This window comes from Neolamprologus brichardi, chromosome 3 (assembly GCF_056152115.1).
Source record: "Neolamprologus brichardi isolate AB-2024 chromosome 3, ASM5615211v1, whole genome shotgun sequence".
NCBI lineage: Eukaryota > Metazoa > Chordata > Actinopteri > Cichliformes > Cichlidae > Neolamprologus > Neolamprologus brichardi.
The window spans coordinates 29,851,133-29,870,532 of NC_142106.1; the positions used below are offsets into that span (position 1 = coordinate 29,851,133).

Sequence of the window (19,400 nt, forward strand, 5' to 3'; positions counted from 1 at the left end):
CGCGAGAAACGCGAGATTGTGTGACATAAATGAAGGAGAAAAAAAAATGTTTTGTTGGTCATTCATTTTTGTCATGACATCACTTTGATTAGTTGAGTATCTGAGGCTGAGACCACAGGACTGGAAAACATGATTGTTGGGCTTCATTTCTGTACTGAACAGTCATTACAAGATTAGTGAGTAAATAACAATTAGCTAATGTTGTTCATGAGACTAAAGTCATCTCACTGTGGTAATGTATATATATCATGGCCAATAATATATAGTATATATATATAATAATATAGTATTGTCAGATTATTATGATATATATATATATATATATATATATATATAGATAGATAGATATAGATATATAGAGGCTGAAAGTACAAACATCACTAATGTTACATAACTTTGCCGACATGTGGCCAACGGCAATGTTTTAATGTTCTTCGCTATTGAACATTCGCACATAAATAAGTGACGTCATATCCAGTACTTACTTTTGACAGTTCACTCTTCGGCCGCTCCCTTCTGCTGTATTTTGCGGCAAAATTATCCACACCCACCGCCGCGCTATGAATTGTGGGATATATGGGACCATGAAGCGTGCACCGGACCACGCTTGATATTTGGGGAAATCGACGGCGCATTTGGAGTATGCTTTTGAAGTACACTTTGAATTGGGACAGCCGTCGTCGCGTGGCGGTGACGTAATCGCACTTAAAATGCGTACTTCAAGCGTGCAGACCCTGAATTGGGACACAGCAAACGTTGTATGATCTCCACCAATGTTCCCTCTAAGCTGCGCACTTGCGCAATTGCGCACTGTTGGCACAGTCTCTGCACACAGAAAATCTGCGTTGCGCACAAAAAAAAAAAAAAAAACCTGAATTGAAATTAAAATTAATACTTCAACAATCCTGTTTTGCAGTGTTAGTCAGTGAGTGACTGGCTGCTCCCATATGGGATTAGAACGATGCCACCTTATCCCATAGTTCAGCCGATGGGTATATACGTAGCCAATCAACGTCATTGACAGGCTATGACAGCGTCCTTATGTGCCGACACACCAGTGTTTTAGCTAGCAAAGCGGCGTGGCTTATGTGGAGTGAAGCCACGTTAATGACAACGTGTACAACCATTGGAGATGTGAGCAGGACAGACGGAACAATTGACGGAAAAAGTGTGGACTTTATAACAGTTTTTAAATTGTGTTGATAGGCCACATAAAGCCAGAGTTATGATAAAAAATATGCAACGTTTGGTTTTCTTCCTGTATACTGTCATTGTTTATATTTACTGCGGGAATAAACGGTAAAAACGACGTTTTATAAGAAAAAAGGCTCAAAAGCCTGTAATCAAAAACACTCCCCCCTTTCCTATTGGTCAAAAAAAGTACCATGTTGACCGATCAAAAAATGACATGGCAACGTGGCATCTTGTTGTTAAGAAACGGGGGAAGTATTAGTGACGGCGGTGTTTTGAGATGTGAGAGATTTGAGACGTTCAGCGCAAATCTTGTGTAGTCAGTGTGTAGTGTAATCAATAGTTTTGTTGTGTGTGTCGAAACAATGAGGCGACTGCTTTCCTGTGTTACAGGAGTGATACATCTCCTGTTGTCAGGCCTGCAGGTATCAGGCTGTTGTTCTCCTTTATCTCATAGTGGACAGAAATATTTTTTGGAGTGGCACAAATAATTTGTGTGGCATCAAATTTGATGCAGAACAGCTGATTGTTCTGTAAATAGTTTGAAATGTTTATTTAAAAATGCCTTGGCTGCATTTTTAGGTAAACCTTTGTTGTTTGCATAACTCAGTTACTTTTTTGAAAAAGTAACTATATAATTAATTGCCCAACATTGGTCATTATATACTGTATTTTGCAGACAGAGAGTTACAGACTGTCTCCCAGACCACAGACTCATAATACAAGTCAGAGCTTTATAAAAAAAAAATAATAATAAAAAAAGTAAGTTGTGTTTTCAAAATTGGAGTTCAAGTTATTTTTACTTCCAATAGTGTTAACATAAAAGATTTATTTATTAATTTTTATTGTAAGTGGGCTAAAGCAGTTAATTAAAAGTAGTCTAACATAAATGTAAATGCTGTAATTTGATTATCTTAATAAACCATGTAACTTGGATGGATAAGATGCCGGCGTGACGACAGTGCACACGTCTGATGTCGCTCACAGTGGTCAAAGGGATCACTCACGGAGTTTGTGTGTTCGCTCAGACACGTGAAAAATTAGAGGGACACTGGTATCTGGGATCTCCACACTGGTAAGTAGGGTTGCCAACTCCCTGAGAAATAAATAAGGGACACCTCGTGGCCAGGCCCAGGCGACCCAGTTGTCTTCACCCTTCCCAGTGTGGTGAATTTTTTAGCTCTTTTTTGTGTGTGAAATTATTTTTTTTAACCATTTGACTTGAATTTGATTTAAGTAGATGCGTATTCTTTGTGATATCAACACATGGGAAACAAAAATCATTTAGGCATTTATTTTTAGCTCAAAATGACAACATTAACACAATAAAACAGGTCTCTTTCTTAAACAGAAGCCTGTCATGCTTAACTTTTGATAATAAAAGTAAATCTTTCTTTAAAAGAACTCTGTCCTGCTTAACTTAAAATTATATAAATTAATAGAAAACAATAGAAAGAAAAATATTCTTGTAACAGTGCACATTTAGTGCATTTAGTGCAATTGGCTTCAGTAGAGGCATATTTCAGCTTTTGCTCCCGTTTGTAAACCCACTTGTTCCCATGATTACGCATCATAACTCATCATCATTATTCATCTATGTATTACTTTTATGTATTACTCATCTATTTGTTGTAATCATCTATCCTTGCAGTTGTTTACTACACAAAATAAATTATATTATCACACTTCTGGCCACTTAGCGCTGATATTCACTGCACATGCCCATTTTAACCTTAACCAGAGGGTTTAAAAACAAACAAACCAGTGTTTACATACCATATCTGCTTCTGCCGTGGCCTGGTGGACAAAAATTGGCTAAGGGTTCCCCGAGCTTTCACGCCCCTCATGTTCTTCATGTGCCCACCATTAGAAGCACGCCTATGGAAAAAGTGCGACGGCACACAGTGCAGTGCGCTTTATAGGTGTTATCGTGCACTTTTCCAGCCAGGTGTTTTGCTTTTCCCATTCTTCCCTGCACTTTTGCAGCCTTTTTTTCTTTCTCTGAGAGGAACAAACATTGCTGGTCTAATGCTGGTCTAATGCTGGGCTCACACTGTGCGATTTTTGGCCCATTTTGAGCCGATGTTTGAGTCGTGCGACCAATTTGGTGATCGGCCCGATTTTGGCCTTCATCGTGCATCGTGTAGTATACGTGGGGTAACGAGAAGCGATTAACACCTCACGACCAGCTCCCGATCATCAATCGCTCGTGAGGGTGTCACCGCAGCCGCTCACACTGCTCACGCGCAAACACGTAAACGTTGGTGAAAAAGACGGAGCAGCACGGCTGTGCAGCGTGTGATCTGGACACAAGCGATGGAGGCACAACTTGTAGAACTTTGGAAAGCTCATCCGAGCCTTTTCGATGTGGCATCACCAAATTATCACGACCACAACAACCGTGAAAATAGTTGGATTTACATTGCTGCTCAATCACAGCTGCCTGATCAGTGTTTTTCATTAGCAATTTAGCAAAGTTGATGGCGGTGTGTGTCTGTGTGAGTGAAAGACAGAGAGGGAGAGCGAGCGACAGATTTTCTGTTATAACCTTCATTTTATGGAGGCACAGTGTGACTCAGGTCGCATCAGAGCATCGGGCGGTATAGTGTGAGACCCTGCATCGTGACCTACGAACTTATAACCCATGCGAGCCAATCGTGCAGTTTGAAAATCGCACAGTGTTTGCCCAGCTTCAGGTGTACTGTCGTCTGAGACTTGCACCGCAGTGTCGGCGTTTGTTTCCCTGTTGGCCATGCTTTTTGTTGTGGTCATCTGTTGTCTTCCGGTATTTTCTCCGCAAGCGACCTTTCCTCAACCAATGAGATGAGCGGTAATCTGAATTGTCATACTCGAATTGTCATAAGTGTGATGTCAGCTCATTGGTCACAAAGCAGGGGCGGGGCTGGGAATTATGTTTTCAAACAAAGCGTTAATTACATTAAAACTTATAGACTACTTTTGATTCTCACTGTATTACGGGACAAAGTGCATCCCTTATTAGCTCAATACGGGACGTGTACTTTTGTTTCTAAATACGGGACGATTCCGTTTTTTAAGGGACGGTTGGCAACCCTACTGGTAAGGCACATTCTCTGTAGCTCCTCTCCCTGTACTAACTTATAAGTTTAAGTTTGGTGTTGCTTTACTAAGTGTTAGTTTTTAGAGCTAAACGTCCCCAAAGTGCTTTTGATTACTTTTAAAGGGAAAAATAGTAATTGAATCTGACTTTTATCCATTATAACACCTATTTATGTGTTTTTCACCTGTGCTAAACAGGGATGAAGAGAGGCCTGCTGCTGTGTGTTTCCCTGATTGTGCTGCTGCATTTTGTCTTTTAGAGTTTGTAGAGATTTTGTTTTATGTGTATAATGAGTTTGTCATCTAAAGCTGCACGTTAAATAGTATTTTCAGCCATGTTGGGAAAATTTACTCTTGTATCTATAGTTTTTTGTAATTGATCCATCTTAGCGGGGATTTAAATATTATAACTGATTATCAGTAGTTTGTTTTTGAGTATACTTCCTCATCGTATCAGAGGTGGGTCGAGTATCCAAAAATTGTACTCAAGTAAGAGTAGCATTACTGTAAAATATTATTACTCAAGTAAAAGTGAAAAGTAGTTGTCAAAAAGTTACTCAAGTAAGAGTAAAAAAGTACTTGGCGAAAAGACTACTCAAGTAGCGAGTAACTGTTTGAAATGTCCGATTTATTTTATAAATAAATGCTATCAGACAAACAGAAATAAATAAATATACAAATTTTACCATTTTCAAAAGGAATATATGTAAAAAGATCAACAAAATAAGGCACAACAATTCTAATTTCCAGATTTCAGTTTTTACAACATAAAGCTTTTTTCACCAATACCTACAGTAAATAATATAAACATATAAACAGTGCAAACAATTTCCAGTAACAAGATATGCTGTAAACTTTATATTCATTTTTGCTCCAAATGGCACAGCAGCCTCAGAGAAAACAGAATGAGGCATCTTCAACATATGTTCATACAAGGCAGCTCAGTTTACCATAAGTTGTATGGGAGTGCATCTATTTCTGCATATTTAGCAAAATTGTGCCATTTCTTCACTCAGTGAAGTGATGGTTAAGCTTCAGCAGCAGTTTGCTCTCAATGTTCTTTCTGTGAAGCTGTAACTGTTTAGCAGTGAACAGGAGTCCTGCATGACTGAGAAGTCCTTCATAAGCTCCAGATGCAGAAAGAGCTGTATTGACTTTGATCGACAGCTTCTTGATGTGAGGAACACCATGCAATAGATCCACACCTCCAGTGAATGGACATGAATGGTACCTCTCCAGCTCCCCTGCTTCTGGCTTTCCTGACCCCATGGATCCATCATCTTTGTTGAATAGGCCGCTGTTTGTGCTGGCCTCATCCAGCTCTGTGTCTAGGTGATGTCTGATGAAGTGGAGACCTGTGGAAAGATGTAAGGTTTTCAAAACAATTAGGTCTGGTCATTATAGTGCTGTATACACTGCCAAGCTGCAGATGTTTGTTTGGAGCTAGCCTCCAAAAGCTGCCCATACACTGTGCGATCTTTGGCCCATTTTGAGCCGATTTTTCAGTCGCGCAACCGTTTTCGGGATCGGCCCAAGTTTTGCCTTAATTGTGTGTGCATTGTGTAGTATACATGGGGTAACGAAAAGCAGTTAACACCTCACGATGTTCGTCATGTTCGTACAATATAATATTGATATTGTATGAACGTGATAATTATGTACATTGTAATAACGTGATATTATATTGTTCAAACGTGAAAGGTATATTGTACTAACGGTGGCAGCTCTACGCTTACGTATCCGAGGCTTTTCAATGTGGCCTCACAAAATTATCACGACTACAACAACCATGAAAAGAGCTGGATGGACTTTGCTGCTCAATCACAGCTGCCTGGTCAAATTTTTTCATTAGTAATTTAGCAAAGTTGACGGTGTGTGTGTGTCTGTGTGAGTGAGTGAAAGACACAAAGAGGGAGAGCGAGAGACAGATTTTGTATGATCACCCCTGAGATTTAATTGTACAGTTTGAGCAGGAGCTGAATAACTTGACTGAAAAAAAAATCACACATTGTTTGCCCAGCTTAATGCAGACTGTTTAAACTAAACAAGCTGCTGTTTCACATAATAAACCCTGCCAGCCGCAGTATTGCCTTCTGTTTGAACAGTTAAAGCAGTAGAGACGAGCTGTTTGCATGTGCGTGGAACTCTAGCGTCATTAACCAGGCTAGCTGTTAGCTTATAGGCTAACCAGCGAGCAGTTGACAGGACAGCCGAAGCTGCACAAAACACCCACAAACTTGTCTCACTACAACGTAGTGCCGAAAACAAGACTTGCAGCTCGAGCTTGACACAGCTGCTGTAACATAAGACTGACATCCAGCTAACCACAGCTAAAAAGATATTTAGAGAAAACTTACCGTTTCCTCAGGTTACACGAGTTGAGTTGTTTCACGCTGAAAAGTTGGTTTGTTTTGGCTCTCACTGAAGACACCGACACTGAAGACATAGCTGTTCTTTTGTACTGCTTTTAAGCAAAACATTCTTTGTATGTGAGGAAAATGCTGTTCATCCTCTTCAGCTCTAGCGTAGACGACTGGCTCTGCCATGTTTTCATGTTTCTTCTTTCCGTGTGTCCCGTACTTTGAAATGCTTGGACCGCTCTGCCCGCCACAGTTTCAAACTGGTCATGTGACTGCATGGCCACATCTCATTGGTAAAAAAGTTACTGGAAACTCCACTGGCGGCATGTTATCTAATGTGTTAAACTAATTATTTTTTTAAAAAGTAACGAGTCAAATTTTGCAAATGTAGTGGAGTAAAAGTACCGTTTCTTCTTCACAAATGTACTCAAGTAAAAGTAAAAAGTATCGTGCAAAAAAGGTACTTTAAAAGTACATTTTAAAAAAAAACTTACTCAAGTAAATGTAACGGAGTAAATGTAACTCGTTACTACTCACCTCTGCGTATCATGTAGGATGTTAACTCGCATCCAACTGGTCTGTGTGTTTCTTCATATGGGACATTCCTTCTGGTTCTTAGTTTGATTATTATTCATGATGTTATTTATTTATTTATTTCCTAAGTATCTCTAGAGCTTGGGTTTCAGTTTCTGGTTATTGTCACTAGTGTTCTGCTTCTGATGTATTTGTATCAATTCTTATGTTCTTAGCCTCTCATTTGTTTCCTTCTGTTTCGAGTTTGCATGTTAGAGTCTGTTGTACCTCTTGTTTACCTTTTCTATTTGTTTCTGACTTGTGGAGAGGTTCTCCGCCAGGTGGAATTTGTTGTTCTTGACGACCTCCACAGAGAATCCATTGGCATTAAGTTGGCAGTGATCTCTCTGTGCTCTCCTGAACTCAAAATTTATCTCTTTTGTTTTGTCCATGTTCAGAGACAGGTTGTTGACTCTACACCAGTCCGTTAGCTGTTGCACCTCCTCTCTGTATACTGACTCATTGTTCTTGCTGATGAGACCCACCACAGTCGTGTCATTGGTAAACTTGATGAGGTGGTTCGAACTGTGCATTGCTACACAGTCGTGAGTCAGCAGAGTAAACAGCAGTGGGCTGAGCACACAGCCCTGAGGGGCTCCAGTGCTCAGTGTGGTGGTGTTGGAGATGCTGTTGCCGATCCAGACCGTCTGAGGCCTCTCCTTCCAGGATCAATTTGCAGAGGGAGGTGTTCAGGCCCAGCAGGCTGTTTTCCAATCAGGTGCTGAGGAATGATTCTGTTGAATGCTGAACTGAAGTCTATGAACAGCATTCGAAGATATGTGCCCTTATTGTCCAGGTGGGTGAGGGCAAGATGTAGGGTGATAGTGATGGCGTTCTCTGTTGACCGGTTGGGGCCATAGTCATACTGCAGTGGGTCCAGTGTGGGTGGCAGCAGGGTCTTAATGTGCCTCATGACAAGCCTCTTAAAGCACTTCATCATGATGGGTGTGAGTGACGGTAGTTGTTGAGGCAGGACACTGGGAACTTATTTGGCGCAGGAACGATGGTGGTTGAGGCCCGTTGGGACAATAGCAGTGCTCAGGGAGAGGTTGAAGATGTCGGTGAGGACATATGTCAGCTGGTCTGCACATTCCCTGAGCACTCTACCAGGAATTTTATCTGGATATGTGGGTTAACTCTGCAAAGAATTTCCTCACATCAGCAGAGGTCAGACAGAGAACCTGGTCGTTATGACGGGGGTTGGACTTCCTCACCAGCACATCATTCTGGGAATCAAACCATGCACTGCGTGTCACCGCTGTCCTGGAAGTGGCTGCGGATTTTTCTGCCATGCGCGCGCTTCGCTGCTTTGATGGTTTGAGACAGTTTGGCCCTCGCTGTTCCCAGGGCCCCCTTGTCACCTGCTCTGAAGGCAGAGTCTTGAATCCTTAGCAGGTCACACACTTCTGCAGTCATCCACTCTTTCTGGTTGGTCCGTATAATAATATCCCTGGAGTAAGTGACATCATCGATGCACCTCCTGATGTAGCTGGTCACAGATGATGTGTACTCCTCCAAGTTGGTCCAGTCGCCATTTGTTGTAGCCTCCCTGAACATGTTCCAGTCAGTGTGCTCAAAACAGTCCTGGAGAGCAGAGAGAGCTCAAGTAGGCCAAGTTCCCACCTGTCTCAGAACCAGTTTGGAGTGTCTGATGAGCGGTCTGTATGCCGGAATTAGCATAATAGACCAGTGGACTGAGTGTCCGAGGTGGCGGCGGGGCTTCGCTCTCTGCGCGCTGGGAATGTTTGTGTAAACAAGATCCAGCATGTTTTACCCTCCGTGGCAAAGTCAACGTGTTGATGGAATTTTGGAAGGACTGATTTGAGATTTGCATGATTGAAATCTCCGGCGATAATAAACAGTCCATCGGAGTGTGAGTTCGGGAGCTCATTGATCAGCTCGCAGAGCGCCTCCTTAGTATTAGCGCTGGGTGGGATGTACACTGCTGTAATGAGCACAACAGTGAATTCTCAAGCTACATAAAAAGGTCTGCATCTAACAGTCATAGGCTACGTCCACATGTACCCGGGTATTTTTGAAACACAGTCACTTGTGTGTTCATAAGTCAGTTTTCCTAGTATTGATTCCTTTTGGACTTTTTAAACCTCAGCAACTGACAGCAATAAAAGCTTGTCCTATTTTGATTTTTTCTACAGCTGAAGCTCTGTACAGTTTGTAATCTGTCCACTTAAACATGTTTTGTCTGTGGATATAGTTTCATTATTCCTCATCCTGAACAGAACCCATAGACTGGGCAGCATCGTTCCTCTTTTTAGTTGTCCTGTCAGCAATTTTTCTTTTCGTTTATAAAAATAGAACTTCCAAGCAAATTGTTCCTGTGGGGTACTGTGTGTTTCCCCGTCCTTCACTCGTGTATGTTCATTTGAAGAGGAAAAACCTTCCACGGGACTCCGATATGAAAATATACAAACAGGAATATAATTCAGAGCATGTAAATTGTCTTACAGGCGTAATCAGGTCTAAGTTATTCTCAACAACAAACAAACTACGGTAGGAAAACCGTGTGGCTCTGCAGCGTCTTGCCTCTGCTATGTCGTCCCCCCAGCACTGTGTGCACTTATTTGCATAAATCCATGATGCATAGATTTAAAGTATAAACCTAGTCTTTAAAGTGAACATTTTCAAAGTTTTACTTTACCAAGCCAAAACACAATAAAATAATTTTAGTTTCACTATAAACATGAATTTACTTATTAAATTACTAATTACACAAAATAAGTTTAACAGCAAATATAAATTGAACTATATTAACCTGGCTCCCACACTGTGTGTCCTGCTGTGTAGACTTGCCTTTCTTAAGCTTAACATAGTTTCCTTGTGTTTCTCTTCACTTATTACAGCAGTTCTGGTGAAATCACACTTCTTAGGCTGACTAAGGCTGCACAGAAAACGTGACATAGCAGGAGATCAGGGACTGTCATGGTGCTGCGTCTTTAGACCCAGCTTTAAGTTACAGACCGAGATTCATATTCTTCAGTATCCTGAGTAATTGGGCCTAATTTTTGCTTCATACATTTATGATACCATATAATGTTTTTGTGTTTACACCATCAGGCTATAGTTTAGTTCTTGGTCATAGTTTGTTTATGTTCTGCTTCAGTTTAATCTTTCTTCTGTGTCATGGATTCAGCCAGACGCCTCCAGAAAGACCCTTTATATTGGTTCTGATTAGTATTAAGCATGATTAACTATCACCAACCTACTTAACACTCACACATGATGACAGGCCACAGACTTCCACACTCTTATCTTCACCACATTTCTGCAGCCAGTCTCACACACAGAGACTAATATGTTGAGGTTGGAGGTGAATGATGCCAGTGCAGGCAAAATCCAGACATTAAAACAATTTTCATTGATCAAACTAGGTTTTCTTGTTCATCCTATTAATTAGGGTCATACTTCAATTAGAATAAAGCATGATTAATTATTTGGAGAATAGCATATAGATAAACATATAGATGTTAAATCCTCGTACTCCACTTTTGAGAGTGTGTTTCACATACCTTGTTAAGTCTTTGTCTCTGTGGTAGGTGTTCGTTACTCCCTGTTTTCTTTTGGTAACCTTTTTCTTATATGTTAGTGGTCAGCTTTACTTTCCCCATCATTTCCACAGTTAGTGCCAGCTGTTCTTCCACCTGTTTCCTCTTCCTACGTTACCTTTTATGCATTTATTGTTTGAGTCTCGCCTTGTTTCTTGCCTCTTTGGTTGTGTCTTCTGTCTGTTCTGTTTTGTTCTGTGAGTCACAGAGAATAAAACCAAGATTTCTTTTTCGAAGTTTATTACCATGTTCTGCATTAAAGGTCCTGCTCTGTCTGCCACACAGTCATCATATGACAGAAACAGTAAACGGATTGTTCTCTTTCTTTAACCCTTTAAAGCCGGTTGGAGCAGGCATGCTTGGTTTTGCGTAACTATTTTTAAATCCCTGTAGAATCAGAACCACGTGAGCTAGCGCAATAATTTTTTTCCCATATGAAACCGGAGGAGTTGTACTTACATCTTATGCCACCAGCTTGTCCTAAGTCACGGTTTCCTTCCACATATAGCTTTGCAAAAACTGCATAAAAAGCACTTGCAACAACAAAAACATAATATTCCAGAAACAGGCTTTGCCGATCCGATCAGCTGTTCGTAACACTTCCCACATTGAAAAAGATGTCAGCAGACATCGCATGTCCGACATGACCTGCCCGAAACCGGAAGTGACGTCATTTTTCGCGGAAAATGTAGTTTTTTTACTTGTAGGCCTTAAAAGCCTATACTGGTGTTTTTATAAGTCATGTTTGACTTTATACTTTTCTGTGTCGTTTCTGGGATGCTTAGAACTCATATTGCACTGCTTTAAACACTTTATTTTGATGCACATGCTGTTTTCTTTGCAAATTTGCATTATAGGATTGTTTTTCGTTTTTCCTGCAGTGTATAAAAATTGGTGTATCTCAAAAATAAAACTATGAAGACACTCAAAATAAATTTCCTGTTGTTGTAAACTATTTTTTGCAACTTTTTTGTATTTAAAGTTTTGAGGGATAAACCTCTTAAAAAAACCCAACAATTTTAAATTTTTTTGTAGGTTATTGCACTTTTTTTTTTGCAATTTATGTAGTTACTATGGACATAATGCATACATATTATTAAAATATGGGCTATAACAGTTGTATTGATGTATAGCAACTTGAAATACTCCCAAAATGGCAGCATGTAAAAAAATAAAGTAAGCTCTGGCGGTCTTAAAGGGTTAAAAAAATGGTAAAAAAAAAAAAAAAACCCCAAACAACACAAAACTAATTTTGACTTATAATGAAACAGATTTAAATAATGAGAAAGCTGATTAAAATGAACATTCACAATAAAATTAGAATATTTACAGTATAAGAAATTTTAAAAAAATGATGGGAGAAAGAAGTATGTACAGTTATTTCAAGCAATCTGATGGATACAAGAAGTCTGGTGTTTGCCTGAATGGGAAGTCTCTGGCAGTGTCACTTTATCTGACATGGATGGAGTGCTGCAAGAGTTTGTCTTTTGGCAAGTGCAGCATCACACAGGGTGATCTGCAGGTGGTTCTTGTGGAGTCTTCTTTCTTTTCCATTAAATACATTTTCGGTGCTGGCTCAATCGACAATCGAAAAACAGCTGAAGAGCTGCTGTTAAGATTTTAGAGCTGTGGCTGAATTTGGATTGACATTATTGTAGTCAGAGCTCTCCTCTGGGTCACCACGTTGCCCTGTTGAGGTGATCAAATGAAAGCATTTTATGTGTAATTATTAATGATGATAATTATCAATGTATTTTCTCATGCTCATCATCTCACATTTTGTGCACTCACTTGTCTTGTTAATGACTTTGAGCTGAATCACAGATGTGACATTGGTGTAATCACCTTCTGCTGGACCTGAAATAAGAATCTTATTGACTTTCATGTTAAACACAGTTATTGTATAATCATCCAGCTTCCACAAGCTCTATATTAATGAAAGTGTAAACTTTACCATTTTCAGTGTTTTCACATCTTCTGACTGTCTCATAGACACAACGATCACCTGCAGGTCAGAGAAAATCAATCACCTCATGTCTGTGATACTAATTTAAACACAAATGTTCTTGTAAATAACATTTATATTAAAAGCTGCAGCAGCTGTATTAAGTACAGTCTTGTTGCAAATAGCATCAGAATATTTGAAACTGCATGAAAAACTAACCATGAAGAAGAGAGGAGTACACTTGCTGCTGATCTTCATCCTGACTGAGCGTCTGCTCATTAACAGCACCTTTATTAAAAATGTAAAATTAGATGTTTGTTTTATGTTGTTGTGGATTATACATTCTTGTGAACAGTTTGCATTTTATGACTCAATGCTGCATCTGTGTATTTAATCATTTAAGATATAAAATATGTAATATTAGAAGAAAAATGAAAACCTCACCTTTCAACTTTTTACAGCAATACAACAAGAGCAGGATGAAAATAAAAGTAATTCCAGAAATTGCTCCAATGATCATCAGAACAGGAAATGAAGAGATTTCAGGACTCGAGACATCTACTGTGGAGAAACATAAGTTTAAAACTGAACTTAATTTATAAGTTACAAAAAGTGTAATAACATATTATAAACTCACCCTTTTGATCAATCCTGACTGACTGGCTGTCCTCTGTGTAGTAAACTGGGTTTCCTCTTCCTCCTCTGCACCTGTAGAGTCCTTCCTGTGAGACACTGATTTGTCCATTTGAGTGGAAAACTGCATCTTGTGTGGTCAGAGGTTCAGACGAGTTCTCATCTCTGTACCAGTAGTATTTCCATCCAGATGATGATGATGATGAGTTCACAGAGCAGGTCAGGGTCACACTGCCCCCTACTGGGATGCCTGTCATATCAGAAGTTATTTGGGCCTTTGGTTAATCTGCTGTTGAGTTTAAACAAAGACAGAAAGAAAATATGAATATATACCACACACAGGCTGGGATTACACCGGGGTTTAAACTCCTCTCCAGTTTCCAACAACACATAGGAAGGAATAAGAGCAAACTGAAATGGTATGAGTACTCTTACATATACCTATAATGCATTTTATTCTTTTAGTGTTTATTTATTTTTTTCTGTTTCATTATGATTCTTCTCTGGATTTATAAAAGAGTACCACAACAGAAGACACAGAACTTCTTCCCAATTGAAGTTTATAATTCCCAGACCATGTAGCTGCACAGAGAAATTTGAAATAGAAACACTTTATTTATGAGATTTTTAATTTCAGACTTTCATAAAACATTTTCATTTGTTTAGATTATTTGTTCATCATATAAGTTTGCTTTGATTAGCGGATAGTCTTCTTCCTACATGACCAGAAGAAACACATCAACATATTTCTCTGTATCTATAAACTTCCTGTTGCAAAAATACACACTAATATCAAAAAGTCACAAATCACTGTTTGTTCCATCAATACAACAAAATGCAATGATTTATCTACCACTGCTCATGCAAAGTTCTTAAATAAAGTCTTTGAAAGCATCAATTTCCTGACGAAAAGAGAAAGAAGAAAAATCTTCAACAGTAATGCAACTGAACAAGGAAAATATTGCATTACTTCTTGTAACACCATTAATCACAAAGACACCCAGTAATTAAAAAAATATATAAATCTTACTATCTATTATAAAAAGGATTATATAATATGGCTAATATGCTACATCTTCACCCCACACATTTAGTCCACTTTGTATTTCCACAGACATCACCTCAGTGTTTGTTTGTAATAATAATTTTTCCACCTGGTCAGTTTTTTTCTGTTTTTGTTTTTCTGTCATTATTGTCCTCAGGTGATGGAGCAGCAGGTCAGCATTGGCGTCTCTATACCAGCTGAAAGTTCATGACACAAAGTGGTGACAAACTGTCTACAATGAGGCTACTATCAGCTGCAGCTCTTTGTCTGACTAACAATGTAACATGCTTTGTAGACCATTGAATTCATCCTGTGCTGACCATGATGACATTTGTCAAATGGAGATCACACAACAAACATGACTTACTTGATGCTGACAATGTGAAGGCTTCACTCCACTCTGTTGAAGAATATGAGTCATCTCTGCGTCGACTCTTACACATGTAGTCTCCACTGCTGGACTCAGAAACACTGAATGTCACATCATTATTGTGTGTCCACTGTGTGGGTGTCTCGGGTCCTCTCCATTCATACTCCCACTCAGTGGTTTCACCTCCTTCCTGCACCTCACATGTCAGAGTGATCGTCTCACCTCTGAATATCTGAGGCCAGTTGGGTTGTTGTTTTACAACAACTTTACTGGAAACTGTTTACACATATTAACAGTTGAGATACAAATAGAAACATGAAATCAACACAGAAAACTTAACATTGTGTGTTTGATAATCATAAGTGAATGTATATTTCAAACTAAATTTCTGAACTCACAGGTTATCTCAATGGTGACATCATCACTTATATCAGTGTAGTAAACTGGGTTTCCTCTTGTTCCTCTGCAGCTGTAGATTCCTCCTTGAGATACTCTGATATCTCTGTTTTGTTGATCTCTGATTTGAAGTTCAGAGGTTGTATGGGTTCGTCTGAACCACTCATATTTCCATCCATCAGAGCTCTGCACAGAGCAGGTCAGTGTCACACTGCCCCCTACTGGTATGATTGTTGTTCCTGCTGTCAGTGTGGCCCTGGGTCTATCTGCAGATATGAAAGAGGAAGAAAAATAAATATGTGATTCATTATAAAAACATAATAAGATTAAAAAAATACAGTTTATATTTATGTTTATATTTGTAGATCTCTAAATAACCACGGTCTAAATGTTTGTCCATTCTCTGGCCCTGAATGTAAACTAATGCTGGTTAGTTGGTTTAGATAACAGAAACATCATCACTTTAAACTTCATGAAGCTTTTCATGTTTCTTCTTTTCCTTTAGAAATGTAATTAAATTTAATTTCATCCACGATTGATTCTGTTGTTAAAACTCAATTTGTTAATTTTGTTAATGACAACTTGCAGATTCTGTGAGTATTGACGCACTGACTTCACAGTGGTCCTGGTTCAAGTTCAAGTTTCAATGACAAATTTAATTAAATGTTGTTCAGTTGATTATTTGAACAGGGATCATACATTTATGCTGTCGGTCACTGAAGACTTACCTAATACAGTTATAGAGACAGTATTACTGTACTTTTTATCACGTGAGCTCACCCTGTCACCAGTGCACTGATATTCACCACTTTCACGTGTAGATGTAATTTCTAATTTGAAATCTTTGTTTGGCCTGTAGGAGAAAAATACTCGACCGTCCTTGTTGATTTTGTAATACCAGTCAGTGTCTTCTCCTTCATTCATGTCACATTTGAATGTAACAAACTCTCTGATGAAAAAACTGGACCAGCTGGGTTCAATAGTTAGCACAGCATCTAGAATCCAACACAACCACAAAGTTAACAATCTGAAACACTTCATGTACTATTGAAGGCACAACCTTAGTTTATATTCACAAAATTATAAATATAGTGATAGATATATAAATAAATAAATAAAAAGAAAAATGTAAAGTGCTTAAGACTGAAACAGTAGTATGTAAACAGAAGTAAGATAAATAAAAAACAAAAAATGTGAAAAGTGTTTTGTCACCTTGAGTGTGTCCAGCGCAGAGAAGCGTACAGAGCACTTAAAATAAAGATAGAAACTTCGGACATTATCAAAGTAGCGACACTCAAATATGTCTGTGTAGGTTGTCAATCATCATAAAAAAGGAAAGCAGACATGACAACACAAGTTTGACAACATGAACCAGAAGACAGGAAACATGACAGACTAACACAGAAGACCTAAGTGAAACATAACTAAACTAAACTTAACGCAACCAAAGGCAACCAGGTACCTACCCCTGGTTTATTATTACTAGTCTTATTGTTTGTGGATCTGTATTTCTAGTTTTAGTTGTTGTTTGTTTTGTGATTTCTAGTTCTTGTGTTTTGTTCCTGTGCCCCTCATGTTTAGTTCTGTCACAGATTAGATAGATAGATAGATAGATAGATAGTCGCAGTTTGTCACTCCTGTGCCTGTGCTTTGTGTTCTCTCTGTTCAGTGTCAAGGTTGTGCTTCTGTGCCTGTCGTGTGTTTCCTGTTTTATTTTGATATCCCCTGTCCTGTGTGCAGTGTGTCTGGTTTTGCTTCCCTTGTGTTGTTAGGTCTGATTTGTCCCGCCTGTGTTGCCACCTGTTCCCCATCCTCTCATTGTCCTGTGTGTCACTTACAGTGTTGGGTAAGTTACTTTAAAATAGTAACTTAGTTACATTACTAGTTACTTCTATCAAAAGTAACTCAGTTACTTCAAGTTACTCGTTACTTTCAAAGTAACTAGTCACTAGGGAAAGTAACTTTGGTTTTACTCAGAATTCTCTTGTTAATGTGTTGCTTCCGTAACTGGATACCCAGCAAGATTGCCAGTCTTCTAGCTTGCTTACTTGCCACAAGTGCACTGTGCCACCTACCAATAGAAAGGAAAAGATAATGTGCATGTTTCCACGAGAGAAATCCCATGCCTGGACCGTCATTGACCGCTGCCATGATTCTAGCCTACGTCACAGCGTCATGTGTGCCTTTTACATCCAACACAAAAACTGCAGTCATGATGCTTTGATTGTACTCAACTTACTGTACTGTAACTCGGAAATTCTGCCTTCTGAATAGGAAGATGTAAGTAACACCAGACTGCAGATGAGCTGCATACAGGGCTGGACGGGGACAAAAAATCGGCCTGGGCATTTTGACTAGAGACCGGCCCACCATTATAGGAAAAATCATAAAGCCTTTGAATGAAAACAAACGCTGTTGTGACAGTGATGTACACTGTTTTGATGGTATATATGCATCAATCGTTTGTTGTAAGATTGAGATAATTATTTTTTAAAAGCTAGACATTTTAAATGAGAATAAGAAAGAAAAGTATTTCTTTGTGCCCACCTCTCCCTGTTAATGCCCTACCTGGCCCCCCTGGCAAAACTTTGCTAGATCCGCACCTGCACAGTTACCAGCTGTCAACTACCTAAAAAGGATCCTGGTGTTATTTGTCTCTCAGAAACAGTTCATAACTTCCCTTCAACTCATTTATGTCACCTAAAAGGTAAACCTGTTTCTCCATCACCTGTTCAGCTCTGATGATTCAGTAAGGACATCTCCTGGTTTTATCTTCATGATTCCCTCTCACCAGATAACCAAACCAATATCATGACCAGCAGCTTTTTTGCAGCTGTGGCTCCAGCAAACATCAGCTGATACTAGAAATTAATATTAAATCAATTCTAACAACAGCTGATCAAGCTTAAAAGTGCTGCTGTCCATTTCTGACTTCCGGGTGTCATGGCGGAATGAGTGGACGCGTTTGGTGGCTGCTCCCTATAATCAGGAATAGAAAAACACCGAAAACTCGTTAACAGACAACTCAATTGAGTAAGGCGAACGTAGTTGGTGAGGAATAAGGCAAAAGGAGGCCAAAATGCCAAGGGGACATGACAAAGCCGCAAAAACAAATGCTAACAATGCAACAGGACAAGATTGCACGAGCCCCGACAGCATAATTAGCGACTCGGCTGGCGAGTTATTAAAAGCTATTGAATCATTGAAATCAGAAATGAAACAAGATAACGAAAGGCTGAGAGAAGGCATCAACACGCTACAGCAGGAACTGGGCGGCAAACTCGATAAGATAAAGGAGGACATAAAAACTCTGTCGGAGAGAGTGGGGGAAGCTGAGGACCGAGTGGGAAATATAGAAGACATGACACTGGAGTTAACTGAAGCGCTCCTCCAAAGTTTGAAAACACAGAAATTTATTCAGAACAAGCTGGTGGATCTAGAGTCAAGATCCCGCAGAAATAACATACGCCTGTTTGGAGTGGAGGAAAGCGCCGAGGGGACTTTGTTTCGGAGTTGCTACAGCACGAAATACCTATACCAGACGGGCTGGAACTCAAGATCCAGCGGGCCCATCGTATCCCCATACAGAAACCGCGCCCTGGAGAATTCCCACGCCCGATTCTTATCAATTTCCAGGAATTCACAACGAAAGAACTTATACTTCGAGAAGCTTGGAAAAAGAAGCAAATCCAGGTGAATGGTAAGACGATTTATTTTGATCATGATTATGCATCAGATATTGTCCAAAAGCGCAAACAATACAGAGAAGTTAAACGGATATTAAAGGACGCGGGTGTGCGCTTCCAAACTCCCTACACGAGCATGCGGATCCATTGGCGGGACAGAGTCAGAAACTACAGCAATGCACGAGATGCGGCTTTGGAGTTACAGAGGCGGGGATATGATGTACAGATCCCGGCGGTATCTGAGGAGGAGGACGCGCTAACTAGAAGGTGTCGAGAGTGGAAACGGGTCCCAATTTCCCGTCGAGAGCAAATTACCTCCCCGGGGCAGAGAGCTAAAAAAAAAGCTGGAGGAATTTCAGAGAAATGTTGATTAGTTCGGGGGACATCTCTCCCCTGCCACTGATCAGAATATCACAGGGTTGCCTCATCAATTCAAAGAACGGGAGGAGCAACACCGGATGGAGGTAAATACGTTGGACTATAAGATGGGAACAATATTTTCAGTTTTCAAACTTTTTATAGGGCCCTCCCTTTATGGAGGTTTTTACCCTAGACCTACC

General features: G+C 39.6%; 2 protein-coding genes across 3 annotated transcripts; both read right to left on the minus strand.

The window, feature by feature from the left end:
• Window positions 1-11,988: 11,988 nt before the first annotated feature.
• LOC148104167 (uncharacterized) lies at window positions 11,989-13,498 on the minus strand. Of its 2 annotated transcripts, none has more exons than XM_087836194.1 (6): window positions 13,348-13,498; window positions 13,155-13,268; window positions 12,930-12,998; window positions 12,720-12,770; window positions 12,557-12,622; window positions 11,989-12,454 (listed from the first exon to the last, which is right to left on the minus strand). In XM_087836194.1, the coding sequence occupies exons 2-6, from the start codon at window positions 13,228-13,230 to the stop codon at window positions 12,378-12,380; spliced, it is 339 nt and encodes a 112-aa protein (XP_087692320.1). In that variant the 5' UTR covers window positions 13,231-13,268; window positions 13,348-13,498; the 3' UTR covers window positions 11,989-12,377. The 2 variants fall into 2 exon arrangements, with proteins under 2 accessions (XP_087692320.1, XP_087692326.1); XM_087836200.1 differs by having other exon boundaries at window positions 13,155-13,271; window positions 13,348-13,400.
• Window positions 13,499-14,541: 1,043 nt separating this feature from the next.
• On the minus strand, window positions 14,542-18,099 carry LOC148104168 (Fc receptor-like protein 5). The gene is made up of 6 exons (XM_087838278.1): window positions 18,087-18,099; window positions 16,367-16,402; window positions 15,883-16,149; window positions 15,157-15,420; window positions 14,756-15,034; window positions 14,542-14,585 (listed from the first exon to the last, which is right to left on the minus strand). Exons 1-6 carry the CDS (start codon window positions 18,097-18,099, stop codon window positions 14,542-14,544), a joined length of 903 nt encoding a protein of 300 aa, XP_087694404.1.
• Between the last annotated feature and the right edge of the window lie 1,301 nt (window positions 18,100-19,400).